Source organism: Hypanus sabinus, chromosome 7 (assembly GCF_030144855.1).
Source record: "Hypanus sabinus isolate sHypSab1 chromosome 7, sHypSab1.hap1, whole genome shotgun sequence".
In the NCBI taxonomy this organism is placed as follows: domain Eukaryota; kingdom Metazoa; phylum Chordata; class Chondrichthyes; order Myliobatiformes; family Dasyatidae; genus Hypanus; species Hypanus sabinus.
The window spans coordinates 58,198,656-58,213,726 of NC_082712.1; the positions used below are offsets into that span (position 1 = coordinate 58,198,656).

The following is a 15,071-nucleotide window of genomic DNA, read 5'->3' on the forward strand; positions in this document are numbered from 1 at the left end:
CTTTGTTAATGAGAGAGGTCAGAGGAGAATGGCCAGATTGGTTCAATCTGACAGGAAGCTGGCAGTAAGTCAGATAACCACGTGTTGCAACAATGGTGTGCAGAAGAGCACTTATGAAAGCGATGGTTGTTCAGTCTGAAGTCCATGGTTCGGTCCGCGTACTCCGGATTTTCCGGCGGTCCCTTGCTGTGGTTGGACTTAACTAGAAACACCTGAGGCTCATATTGGAACTGGGAATATAAGTGGCCCTGGTATTGAGTGTGGTTGGTGGGTTGTCTTGTCAAGATTCTCATGGCACAGCTGGCTGGTGGAAGGCTAGAATGGACTCTTGCCATCCTTGGGGCTGTGTTGGAGAACCATGGCTTCTGGGAGCCTTGCTGGTAGTAGTAAGAGTGGTCATTGCGGTATGGATTCAGCTGTTTCCCGGGCCAGCTGGGTGGCCGTCAGCCACTCCGAGCTAGGTAGGGATCTGGTTGCTTCTGTAGTCAGCCAAGGCCGCTGGCTGTAACGGCTACTCGGAGCTACCCTGATGTAGAGGTGGAACTGTCTGTCGTTCCTTGGTGTTTGTCTCTTCCTGTCCTCGCCCCTGTGGGGAAATTCCGGCTGTTCTGCTGTTGCCCCGCAAGGGTATCTGTCTTGCCTTGTCCTCGCCTCCATGGGGTAAGTCAGGCTGTTCTGTCGTTGCCCTGCGGGAGGAATCTGCCTCCGTCGGGTAGGTCAGGCTGTTCTGCTGTTACCCGACGGATGGTCCTGCCCCACCTTGGAGTGGAGTTATAGATGAGTCCCGGCTTGTTGGTGGATAAGTCCTGGCTCTGTCTGTGTACTGTCCCATCTCATGTCATTGCCCTGTTAAAGATGAGTTCTGGCTTGTTGGAGGATAAGTCCTGGCTCCATGTTGTTGTACAGTTCCTAGTCTGCCTCTAGCTCCAGCCTCCAAGTTCCTCAAGCCTCCAGCCTCAAGCCTCAACCCAAGCTTCAAGACCCCAAGTCCCTAGCCAAGCCTCATCACGTCCTCGCCTGGGTTTGGGGGTCTGAGCTTGAGGCAAGACCCAGGTTCTGGGTCCTTGTCCAGTCTCAGGTTTGGAGTCCACCCCAGGCTCGTTGTTCCCAGTCCTTCATCCTGGTCCTGCTTCCCCTGCCTAGACTGCATCCTGTCCTGTCCTCAGGTTCCGTCTCGTCCTGTTTCTGGGACTCCAGTGTCTGTGTCCTGCAGTTGGGTCCTGATTCAACACCTGACTTATTATAAAAGCAGAACATGCCAAACCTTGAAGTTGATGAGCTAATGCAGCAGCAGACCATGAACATATTCTCAATGGCCACTTTCATAGGTGCATGGGGTACCTAATAAAGTGGCCACTGAGTGTATTAAGTAATATGTTAAACATATCAGGGAACTACATGTGTAATTATTTACCAACAGGTACATAACACAACTAATCTCATTGAACAGCAATGTCAAACAAGGCTGCTTCAATGCCCAATTCTTTTCTCAGACTTTCTTGATGTTGCATTTCACTTTGAATAACTTCCCACAGGAGCTAGTCTTTGCAATTAATGGGAAGCTGTTCAGCTAAGGGCAAACACACTGTGGAACCTCAGTATACAAAAGCAGGTGGCACTCTTTTACACATATACTGACTGAGACCCAAGTGGTTATTAACCTTCAGCGAAGCACATGAAAGCAAATGCCTTATGCTAAAAGTTCACCAAGCAAAAGTCGACTGACCTGCCTCTGCTGCACAATACTGAGATTATAGATTTATAGCAAAACCCTAGAAAATATGATGTACTTCTCATACCAGAAGCCACCTCTGTTAAGCCACACATCATTGAAGAAGTTCACCATTACATTCAATACTTCAGCACAGTCTTTGACAGATAAGGGATATTTGAAGATTAAGACATTAGACCTGATGAGAAAAAAAATAGTCTTCAAGGCAGCAGTGATCCCTCCTATCCTGTATCCTTCTGAGACCTAGATTACCTATATGTGGTAATTGAAGACAATGGAAATAATACATCCCAGGCTGACTCCACAAAATCACCCAGATTTCAGTAAGCCTATGTTAGTCAACATCCCCAGTCCTGAGGCACTAATTACTCATTGTCAGCTGTAATTGTCAAGTTACATCACTCACCTACTGATCCCAGTCTCTGGAAATTGACTCTCTGAACTCTGTCATGGGAAGGGATACTAAAGCAAACCATGGTAAAGATTCAAGGATGTGTCAAAGCCTATTTGAATAAATATGACATCTCTGCTAACTCCTGTGAATCTCTGTCCCATGACCATGGAAAAGAAGCATTCTTTTTTAAAGGTTAGCTTTATTTGTCACATGTACATTGAAACATAATGAAATGCACGATTTGCGTCAAATCAAATACACAAGGGTTGCGCTAGGGCAGCACTCAAGTGTCGCCATGCTTCTGGTGCCAACATAGCTTGCCCACAACTTGCTAAGCCTAACCTTAACAGTACATCTTGGGAGTGTGGAAGGAAACCAGGGCAGCCGGAGGAAATCCGCGTGGTCATAAGAAGAAAGCACAAACTCCTCACGGACAGTGGCAGGGGTTGAGCTCTATAGGCGATTGTTGATACTGTAAAACAAATGTGCCAACCGCTGAACTACTATACCTCCCCCATTCGGGATGGTCTGGAGAACACTGAGGCACTTACCCGGCGGGGAGGATCAGACTACCTCATCAACCTGCCCCATCTATGCAAAGGGCGACTGTTCCCACATTGACCGATATTACCCACAAGCCTGCAGTTGAAGTAAAACATCCTCAATCCCAAAGGGGTAGAACAATTAAAAGTTCGGAAACACAGTGTGAGCCTCTTCACACTTTCAATCTACTCTCTATTTCACAATCCGTTGTTCCATCTGTACAATTTTCCTTTTATACTATCATTTTGTCCACGTATCTTTCAAAATTTGGTTTCTGATTCATATATGAACGTTCCAAGTGTTAGAAACACTTGGTTTGACTGGAAGTGTAATACTGTCGTTTTTCTAAAAGAAATATTTACTTTGATGTTGGCCTGTTTTATTTATTGTGCTGTAAGTAGTACGTGTTTCATTCAGTAAAATGTAATAAAGTAAGTCATCCAAGACAATATGATAAACAAGTAATTTTTAAACCTTTAAAACATTTGCGTGCGTTTATCGCTATTATTAATGACTGTTTGCACTGTAGAGGTGAAGCAAGAAAACCGATCCATGCGCATTTAGCATGTTTTGAGGATTACACAGAAAAGTACGGGTGTTCTTTTTTTTAACAAAAACACATGTTTGCCCAGTAGCATACAATATAGATCAGCCCCTCACAATGTTCTGTCTAACCTACCTCGGTACCCTAATGCAAGAGGGGTCGAGTGGAACCGCTCTGCTGATAGTGCAAGGTCCCGAGCTACAACCGACAAGAAGAAGGGATGAAGACTTGGGTTCTCTTTAGCAACACTTTCACTTTTACTCTTTATTCTCTCTCAACAATGGGGGGGGGGGGGGATGGAGGAGTGTATTGTTTCCAAATCCGCTGCAGATGTCTACAAATGAATCGAGAGTGCCGTTACACGAGGGATGTTTTGTGCTGCAATTGTTGGGAGACAGATTTAAACCAGTCCTGGATGCATGGAGGAGGTGGCTGTGCTTGGAGTGACAGGGCCTGATTCCCCTGAACAAGTGGTTGGTTGCAATGCACACAGAGCGCATCCAGTTACAACACTGGCGCAAGTCAATGCTTTCCTTGTAAGGGCTATTTTTATATCGTTGCGGTAACACACTGCAACGTCTTAGCTTCGCCACGCCTCTGCTCTTTTACTCCGTGTGTGTGTGTGTGTGTCTGTGTCTGTGTCTGTGTGTGTGTGTGTGTGTGGTGTGTGTGTGTGTGGATGTGTGTGTGTATGTATGTGTTGTTAGCGACTCCTAGTTCAAAGTCTGTGAACTCGTATCAGCAGCATCCAGTATTAGCGGAGCAGGAAAATCATGGAAAACATCCCTATCCCTGTTGTGACTATCCAGACCGTCCCTTACGAAGACCAGAGACCCGGGACCAGCGGATTGAGGAAGAAAACCTCTGTCTTCGAAAACAAGAGGAACTATCTGCAGAACTTTATCCAGAGTGTCCTGTCCTCTATAGATCTAAGGGACAGGCAGGGGTGCACTATGGTTTTGGGAAGTGATGGTCGATACTTCAGCAGATCGGCGATAGAGACCATTGTGCAGATGGCCGCTGCCAACGGGGTAAGAGGCAGAAAGTTTTCAAAAACTATTAATTTATCATCCCAATATCAGGTGATGTGACGCAAAGACAACGAGGACGGTGTGTTACTATCAGGCTTATTTACCCTATATAGTCTGTAGATTTCCCCTTGAATTCCTCACTCTGGGGCATGTAGCGTTCACCCAGAATATTTCCTACAGATAGGAAGGTGAATATTTACTCTTCATTATTCCGTAAAGATTGGAGGGTGTGCAAATTACCCCCTGAATCTCTGCCACTTTGTAATTCTCCCCCCCCCCCAATTTGTTCCTTTTCGTTTCAAATCGCAATTTAACGAATTAAAACGCTTCTGTTTCTAATTGAACATCAGGAACCGATATTTGCGTTAGAGTTAAATGAGCTGATAATTCTGTGAGTTGCAAAAGATTGCCCCCCCCCCCCCCCACCAAATCCTATCCACTCACTTTACAGATGCCATGAGTAGTATTGTCGTTGTATAATGCATTACCGAGGGAAATCTGGTCTCATACTGCACGGAAACAGGACCTTCGGCACAACTGGTCTGTTGTTTCTTCTGACTTGACTGGGTTTTACATCGGAGTTTCGCTGATCGCTTCTCCCTGACCACTAGGGGAGGCTCTAATCTGGTTTAGAATGGTTCCCTATATTCACTCAGCAAACAGACCCAGCCTAAGTGGAAGGGACTTGTGGTCATACAGCACGGAAGCCGGCCCTTCGGCCCAACTCGTTCATCAATCACCTGTCTATACTAATGCCATTTACTGGCACTCTTCCATGCCTTGGAAATTCAAATGCTTGTTCAGATGGTTTTAAAATACTTTTTATTTCACTCATAGCAGAATCAGAGAGCCTGGGTGGTTTGGGCTTAGCTGGATCTATACTTCAGATCAGATATAATGGTTAATTATTCATTGCTACATTCCTTGGCCAAAGAGTATTTGTACTGGTGTCAGCTGTGGCTCATTGGGTAGCCCTCTCTTGCTGTGGAGAATGCAGGTCAAGGGTTCAAATTTCACTCTTGAGATATGAGCACAAAGAAAAGCCTGGGCTGATGCACCCAGTGCAGAGCTGAGGGATTGCTGCATTATCAGAGAAGCTTCCCTTTGTAGGGGGATTCTAATTCTCTGTCAATATGTTGAAGTAAAGGAAGGGATTTGCATGCTAGTCAATATTCATCCCTCAAATGAAGATCAATCAAGAAATCAAGTTTATTATTCTCGCCTTGTCACACTGCTGTTCGTGGGGATATGTTGCGCACAAACTGGCTGCTAATGTCACACCGATGTCTGTAATATCACATCTCAACTTCAAAATACATTTAATGGCTGTTGGAAAGTTGGAAAAGATGTAGTTGAAGTGAATGTTCTTTCTACCATTTTTGAATTTGTTGTATTGGTCCCACTTACCAAAAACTCTGCTGACAATTTTATTTTTGCCGTCTTCAGCTGCTATAGCTCACCAACTTCAAGGTTCAACATGTTGTGCATTCAGAGATGCTCTTCTGCACATCACTGTTGTTACACAAGGTTACTTGAGTTACTGTCGGCTTTCTGTCAGCTTGAATCAATTTGGCCATTCTACTCTGAACTCTCATTAACAAGGTGGTTTTGCTCACAGAACTGCCATTCAATGATTTTTTTTGTTTTTCACACCATTCTCTGTAAACTATACAGACAGTTGTATGTGAAAATCCCAGGAGATTGTGAGATATTCAAACCACCCTATCTGGCACCGGTTAAAATCACTTAAATCACATTTGTTCCCCATTCTGATATTTGGTCTGAACAACAACTGAACCTCTTGACCATCTCTGGGTGCTTTTATGCACTGAGTTGCTGCCACATGATTGGCTGATTAGATATTTGCATTAACGAGCAGGTGTATAGGTGGACCTAACAAAATAGCTGCTGAGTGTAGGTGCTAATGGTGTAGGGTAAAGATGGAATCTGCCAATCGGTATTGTGTCTTAGAGTGAGACCAGTTCCACCATAATTCAGTGATCAGGAACACAGCATGTATATATATAAAACACACCTTTGATGTTGACCCTTCACATTGAGTTAAACAGACAGAGAGGAAGGATAAATGGGACATTTTGACCAACTGCATAATCAGCCAGTGCTGGGGTTTCATTTATTAACTAATTGTATTAATTACTTGGATGAAGGGCTGTGTGTAATATGACAGTTTGTATACAGCTGTCCAACTTTTAATTATGAGGAGAAGTGGAATGTTGACATCTGTTGCAAGGTGGATGAAATACAAGGGTAAGGAAATCTTACCACAACTTTACAAAGATTTAGTGGGACTACATCTGGAGTATTGTATTGGTTTATGATCATCTTACTTTGGGAAGGATATATATATATCCAGCAAATGTTCACTTTGCTTGATCTCTGGGGAACATAGAAACATAGAAAATAGGTGCAGGAGTAGGCCATTCGGCCCTTTGAGCCTGCACTGCCATTCAGTATCATCATGGTTGATCATCTAACTCAGAACCCTGTACCTGCTTTCTCTCCATACCCCCGATCCCTTTAGCCACAAGGGCCATATCTAACTTTGATCAGAATGGATCTCAGCTTTTTGCAGTTCAGGAGAAGGATGAAATCTCATTGAAACAAAAGTATTTATAAAATAAATGTCTGAGATTGCTTCCCCAGTGGTGAGAAATCTAGTATCAGAGATGTGGTATTAGGAAGATGAGTTAAGTCTGAGATAAGTAGAAATTTCTTTATTTCAGTACATTTTAAATCCTTGAACTAGATTTCTTTTTAAGAACACATGGAATCAAATTGGAAATGAGTCCAGAGATCTGATCAGCCATGCTTTCATTGAAAGATGGATGAACAATCTACTGTGGTTCTTATTTCTTATCAAAGGGAATATTTTTCAAATTTGTCAAGGTGTATCAGAAGTTGATGCAAGGCTTCACTTATTAACTAACTGTATTAATGACTTGCGTGAAGAGGTCAAGTGTAATATATCCACATTTGTCAATGAGAGAAAGGTAGTTGGGGTAGTAAAATATGAGGATACGGTGTCCACAAAGGATTTTGATAGGTTAAGCGAGGACATCGGTAGGTGCAGTGCTAATACATGTCATTTGGCCTAACGCTGTTTATGATCCACACAAGGCTTCGCTAGTCCTTCTTCACTTGACCTCATCACCATATCTACCTGGACCTTTTTCATTCTTACATTCCTTCAACTTCACTGAAAGACAGCTATGATATTTACATCAACCACACCCCATGAACATTCTCACAAGTAGCTTTGCCTGTATTTGGCTTATTACTGTCACATCTATGAAGGTATAATAAAAACATTGTTTTGCATTCCATTTGTGCAGGTCATTTTACATCAATGTATCGAGGTAGTACAAGGGAAATGCAATCACACAACATAGACTAAAGTGTTACAGTTACAGAGAAAATGCAGTGCAAGTAGACAAGGTGCAAAGTCATGTTAAGACACATTGTGAGATTTAGAATCCAGCTTTTTGTACAAGTGTTTCCATTCGATAGTCTTAAAGCAAAGGGCTAAAAGCTGTCTTTAGCCTGGTGGTACATGCTTTCAGGCTTTTTCACCTTCTGCCTGATGGGAGATAAGAGAAGAGAAATTGTTCAGGGTGCAAGGAAAACTACTGCAAAATGACAAGTGCAGGAAGGTGCCCTGTCATTCCTGGGCTGTGGTGTGGATGCCTGTCTAGATGCGGGTTAGCTGGTGGGAGATGCAGGGATTAGATGCTTCATCTTTACTCCAAGATGTTGTTCCTTATAAAGGAAGCACTGGTTATACAAGAGGCTTGTAGTACAGTCTTATAACAGTGGGGAAGATGCTGTCCTTGAGCTTGATGATAGCTGCTTTCGGGCTTTTGTACCTTCTGCCTGATGGGAGGGGAGAGAAAAGAGAATTCTCTTTTCATTTTCCTGAGATACTTGGCTCCAATTCCACCCATAAATAGAAACACCCATCAGTAAATGAAAAAAGAAAATCCAGGAAATAGCAGGCCAGGCAGTAACTGAGAAAAGGTGACCAGAGGCAGTCAATTTGCACACAGCAAGTTCCCATTAACATCAACGAGACAGTAAGCTACAACTCCTTTTCCTGAGAGGACTCCACTCATGGTCTTCTGCATCATCACAAACCGTTGGTGATCTCTCATCCACTACCACCAAACTCATAGTTCCCATACCTCATTTTTACCTCCTACCCAAGATCTACAAACCCACCTACCCAGTTAGGCCTATTGTTTCTGCCTGTTCCTGCCCCTCTGAACTCATATCTGCATCCCTCGACTGTTTTAGACCCCTTGGTTCAGTCCCTTCCCACCTACATTCGCAACATTTCACATGTTCTCGATCTCTTCAACAACTTTCAGTCCCTTGCCCCTGATAGCCTTATTTTTACTATGGATGTCCTGTCCATCTACACTTCTTTTCCCCAAAAAGAAAGCCTTGAAACCCTTTGCTTTTTTCTAAGCAGAGCTATGCTCCCCTCCAACACTGCCATCCTCTGTCTGCCGGAATTGATCCTGACAATCTAGAATTGCTCTTTCGGCTTCCCCCACTTTCACCAGACACAAGGTGGGTGCTGACATGGGGCTCAGCTATGCCCAGCTTTCCATTGGCTACATGAAACAGTCCATGTTCCAAGCCTACATTGGTATCACTCCCCAACTCTTTCTGTACTGCATTGACAACTGCATTGGTGCTGTTTCATGCACCCATAATGAGCTCATCAATTTCATTAACTTTGTCTCCAACTTCTCCCCTGTCCTTAGTTTCTCTTGGTCCATTTTGGACACCTCTGCCCCCTTTCTTGAACTCTTTGTCTTCCTCTCTGGAGTCATACAGTCTACTGATAACTTTTATAAACCAATAAATCACACAGCTACCTTGACTGAACATCTTCCCACTGTCACTTGCAAAAGTGCCATTCTCTTTTCTCAGTTCCTTCATCTTCACTGGATCTGTAATGGATGAGACTTCCCTTTCCATAACATCAGAGATGATCTCCTTTTAAGAATGTGATTTCCCTTCCTCTACCATTGATGCTGCCCTCACCCACTTCTCCTCCATTTTCCAGACATCTGCCCTCACCCCATCTTCCCTCTGCTTAATAGGGATCGAGCCCCTTTTGTTTTTACCTACCACCCCATGAGCCTTCACATCTAGCATATCATTCTCACAGCTTTCACTATCTTCAAAAGGATCCTACCACCAAGCACATCTTTATCTCCTCCTTCCCCCCCCCCAACCCCACTCTCTGCTTCCGCAGGGATTGTTGTCTCCATGCATCCCTTGTCCTTTCATTCCTCCCCACTACTGCCCCTAATAGCAAGCAGAAGAAATGCCATGCCTGCCTGCATCTCCTTCCTCACTAGCACACAGGGCTCCAAACAGTCCTTCCAGGTGAGGCATATAGACCAGAGTCTAATGAAGCATACTGGGTAAACAGTATAAATGGTAGTAATAATGTGACAGGAAATATAATGATAAATGTAAAACAGTGAAATGGTGCAAAGATCGTAGTGCAATCTGAAGTAATGTAAAACAACACTTAAGTGATAATATAATACCTATAAAAAGTATTCACCCCCCCCCCCACCTTGGAAGTTTTCATGTTTTATTGTTTTACAACATTGAATCACAGTGGACTGAGTTTGGCTTTTTTGACACTGATCAACAGAAAAAGACCCTTTTGTGTCAAAGTGAAAACAGATCTCTACTAAGTGATCTAAATAAATTACAAATATAAAACTCAAAATAATTGACTAAGTATTCCACCACTACAAGTCAGTATTTAGTAGACGCACCTTTGGCAGCAATTACAGCCTTGAGTCTGTGAGGATAGGTCTCTCTCAGTTTTGCACGTCTGGACATTACAATTTTTCTCAGTTCTTCTTTACAAAACTGATCAAGCATGAGAATCACGAGTGAACAGCCCTTTTCAAGTCCAGCCACAAATTCTCATTTGGATTGAGGTCTGGACTCTGACTTGGCCACTCCAGGACATTAACTTTGTTGTTTTTAAGCCATTTCTGTATAGCTTTGGTTTTAAGCTTGGGGTCATTGTCTTGCTGGAAAACAAATCTTCCTCCAAGTCACAGTTCTCTTGCAGAATGCATAAGATTTTCCTCCAGGGTTTCTTTGTATTTTGCGGCGTTCATCTTACCCTCTACCTTCACAAGCCTTCCAGGGCCTGCTGCAGTGAAGCATCCCCACAGCGTGATACAGCCACCACCATGCTTCACAGTAGGAACGGTATGTTTTTGATAATGTGCGGTGTTTGGCTTACACCAAACATAGTGTTTAGTCTGATGACCAAAAAGCTCAATTTTGGTTTCATCAGACCATAGAACCTTCTTCCAGCTGACGTCGGAGTCTCACACATGCCTTCTGGCAAACTCTTGTCAAGATTTCAAGTATTTTTTAGCAGTGACTTTCTCTTTGCCCCTCTCCCATAAAGCTGCAACTGGCGAAGTATCTAGGTAACAGTTGTCATATGCTCAGTCTCTCCTATCTCTAGTCCCCTTCTTGCACAGTCACTCAGTTTTTTGAGGACAGCCTGCTCTAGGCAGATTTACAACTGTATGATATTCTTTCAATTTCTTGATGATTGACTTAATTGTATTCCAAGGGATATTCAGTGACTTGGAAATGTTCTTGTATCCTTCTCCTGACTTGTGCTTTTCACTAACTTTTTTGTGGAGTTCCTTGGAGTGTTCTTTTGTATTCATGGTGTCATTTTTTGCCATGATACTGACCAGATGCAGGTGTAATTTTACTACAATCAATTGAAACACCTTGTCTGCATGCAGGTCTCCAAAAACAAATCTCCATTAACAAATTATGCGACTTCTAAAACCAAATGGCTGTACCAGTGATGATTTGATGGGTCATATTAAAGGGGGGGGGGGTGAATACTTATGCAATCAATTATTTTGTGTTTTATGTTTGTAGTTAATCTAGATCACTTTGTAGAGATATGTGAAACCCCTTTCTACTGGGCATCTCTGGAAATGCAGCTCGTTCGCCCCTCACTAACAGCCAGGCGAGAAACCCACCTTCCTCAGGCTTCATACTCTAGGATGTATACGACTTTGGTCCCACTGTATCTGTGAGGTTAGAATGTCTCGCCCACCCAAACCCCAGATTGTGTGAATGCTTATGATTAACTTCCCTCCAGCAATCGCCTGTCAGCATGAAATAGCAGATCGTATACTGCATACAATTATAAAGGAAGTATATTTATGAATGTTAACTTCATCAAAGATTTAGTAAAGAAAAGAAATTTTAAAAACCAAAAAAGGCCCATTATAAATACTCAGTCAAATGTGCACACATTGGAGCTCAGATCTGCCGAAAGCCATATTCACCAATCCTCGGTAGACCACTGTGCCTTGGGCTGCATCAAGTTGCACATTCCCGCCAGAACGAAACCTATGGTTTGTTCTCTCCACCATATTCTCTCCTCATTTCCCATCGAACAAAGCCCTCAACCACCATGTCAGTCACAAAGCCGCTTCTCTAGAACCTTCTCCCTCTTCCACTCTCATGATTGGATGACCCACATTCCTAAGCGTCCTTTATCTTTAACAGCAACCTAAACACTACTTCTACAGAAAGAGCATTGCATGAAGCACCCTACAACATTAGCAGTAACATTCTCCCCCACCAAAAAATAGTCATCTCCTCATGACTTTGAAATTTATCATCCCCACATTAATAACATAGTTTTCAAAGGGATTTTGTGATGTCAGGGCTTCCAATTCATTTGTAAATGGCAGTGACATGTCTCACTAGTGGAATAGTCACAACACTCTATTCTCCCAATGTGACATATGCCAACCTGTCCAGGGGTTTCCTGATTCGTTGAGACCTCCATATCCCATCACCTACTTCTTCAGTTTCAGACGCTCCCTGGGATCTCTCCTGCCTATGTGGAGAGGCCTTCCCCTGTCCAATTCTTGTGCCTTCCAGCAACTCAGGTACCCTGTCGTTTGGCTGAGCTCAGTTTTATTCATAGTTACTTCAGAGCCCAGTCTCCCTTCATTGTTCAGCTGCAAGCCTGCCTGTCCACTGCTAGTGCTCCACCCCCCGCCCCCCAATTTCATCTGCATCAGCATGCGGAAGTTTTGGGAATTTCTTCGTCAGTTATTGGGGAGTTTGCATTAGGTAGCATATACCACACCACCATTTCCTCATCCTCTGAGTCCGTACAGCATTCAGTGGTTAAGTCTGTTCCAGGCATCTCTGCTGCTTGTCCTGTTCTTCCACATCGCCGCAGAGACCTCTTACTAGGCAAAGGGTCCATGTCAGTCTCTGGGTCAACAAGTACCTCTTGTCCCAGAGGTAGAACATGGTTCAGATGGAGAATTTTGACAGGTCCATCTTCATCCTCTGGCGTCACCCAGAAAACTCGCACGTTTGGCATCTGACTCTCCACTACATAAAGTGTAGCCACCCAATGGTCAACCAATTTATGCTTCCCTGGTAGCCCCAAATTCTTTATGAGAACTCTTTTTCCAGGCATCAGTTGGAACCTAATCTTTTGATCATATCTCCTCTTATTTCCTTGGTTCTGCTTGATAGCAGAGACCTCTGCCAGTTCATAAGCTTGCAATCCCCTCCTCATGTCAGACACATATGTAAGGTAGGTCTTCTATGGCAAATCTTCCCCACCAATCCCAAAACAGATGTCAACAGGCAACACACACAAAATACTGGAGGAACTCAGCAGGCCAGGCAGCATCTATGGAAAAGAGTACAGTTGATGTTTCGGGCTGAGACCCTTCATCAGGACTCTTGTACTCTTTTCCAGAGATGCTGCCTGGCCTGCTGAGTTCCTCCAGCATGTCCTATATGTTATTTGGATTTCCACTCATCTGCAGATTTTCTCTTGTTTGTGGTCAACATGCAATCTTAATTTGCACCCAAACATCAAATAATATGGCAAGTATCCAGTAGCTTCATTCTGTGTACAGTTGTAGCAGTGACCAAATGCCCAATATCAAGTCAAGTCAACTTTTATTGTCATTTCAACCATAACTGCTGGTACAGTGCATAGTAAAAATGAGACAACGTTTTTCAGGACCATGGTGTTACATGACACAGTACAAACAAACTAGACTGAACTACGTAATAAAAAAAAACAACACAGGGAAAGCTACACTAGACTACAGACCTACACTGGACTGCATAAAGTGCACATAAACAGTGCAGACATTACAATAAATAATAAACAGGACAGTAGGGCAAGGTGTCAGTCCAGGCTTCGGGTATTGAGGAGTCTGATAGCTTGGGGGAAGAAACTGTTACATAATCTGGTCGTGAGAGCCCAAATGCTTTGGAGCCTTTTCCCAGACAACAGGAGGGAGAAGAGATTGTATGAGGGGTGCATGGGGTCCTTCATAATGCTGTTTCCCTTGCGGATGCAGCGTGTAGCGTAAATGTCCGTGATGGCAGGATAGGGACCCCGATGATCTTCTCAGCTGACCTCACTATCTGCTGCAGGGTCTTGCGATCCAAGATGGTGCAATTTCCGAACCAGGCAGTGATGCAGTTGCTCAGGATGCTCTCAATACATCCCCTGTAGAATGTGATGAGGATGGGGGGGTGGGAGATGGACTTTCCTCAACCTTCGCAAAAAGTAGAGATGCTGCTGGGCTTTCTTCACTATGGAGCTGGTGTTAAGGGACCAGGTGAGATTTTCCGTCAGGTAAACACCAAGAAATTTGGTGCTCTTTACGATTTCTACCAAGGATGCTGACTCCATTTGTTCTTCTTGCTGACCTCCAAGGTTCCGAGCATATCTAGCACCGTTCAGTTGAACCTCTCAGCTGGAGATCACCCTGAGGTGTGATAAGGTGTGGTTCCTTGACTTCTCAACTCCAAGGATGCTCAGTAACTCATGTATAAGCCCTCATGTAACTCATCTAAAATCCCTTCCCCGATTGCTGTGTATCCATCTGGGAAGGCCATAATGCACAAAACACTTTTCCCATAACAGTTTGGCCATGGTGGATGCCCTCTGACTCTTTGTAAGGAAGGCTTGAGCATATCTGGTGTAGTGATCAGTAATAACCACGACATTTGCCATGTTGCTGGATTTCAGGCTCTGTTGAGAGGAAATCCATACATACCAGATCAAGAGGCCTCGCCTCTGTAAATGGGACAAGGTAGCGACCCTTGTAGCCAGCATCTTCCTCCAAGTACACTGAATGCACGACTTACAATACTCTTCAAACTCAGTGGCAACACAAGTGAATCTGCAGATGCTGGAAATAAATAAAAACACAAAATGCTGGCAGAACTCAGCAGGCCAGACAGCATCTATGGGTTTTCGCCCCTCCTGATGGAGGGTTTCAGCCCGAAACGTCGTCACTACCTCCTCCTATAGATGCTGTCTGGCCTGCTGAGTTCTGCCAGCATTTTGTGTTTTTATTTTCTTCAAACTCAGTCTTCATTTGGAGCCAGTAGAACTGATCTTGGACCAAACCATGGGTTTTGTCAAACCCCAAATGACCTGAATCATCATGAAGTGACTTCAGCACAGTCCTCCGATAATTCTCAGGCAGAACCAGCTGGAACACTAAAGCCTGTCTGGAGGAGACGTGACCTGCTATAGAATCTGGTTCCTCAACTCCAGTTTGTTCCATTCTCTCAGCAGCAGAGATACAGCAGGGCATTTCATCTTTTCAGCTTGGGTCATATTTCCTTTCACAACAGCTGACCAAACGGTACCCATGCAAGGGTCATCTCACTGAGCGGCGGCCACTTTCCCTAGACTTACCTCAGGCAACTGCTTTGTATTCAGAG

At 43.9% G+C, this 15,071-nt stretch overlaps 1 protein-coding gene across 1 annotated transcript in view; it reads left to right on the forward strand.

Moving 5' to 3' along the window:
* The first annotated feature begins 3,803 nt into the window (after positions 1-3,803).
* pgm5 (phosphoglucomutase 5) overlaps positions 3,804-15,071 on the forward strand; it is a 274,198-nt gene continuing 262,930 nt past the window's right edge. Inside the window, exon 1 of the mRNA XM_059973848.1 lies at positions 3,804-4,244. Coding sequence (XP_059829831.1) covers positions 3,987-4,244 — 258 coding nt within the window. The 5' untranslated portion in view covers positions 3,804-3,986. The remainder of the gene's footprint in view (positions 4,245-15,071) is intronic.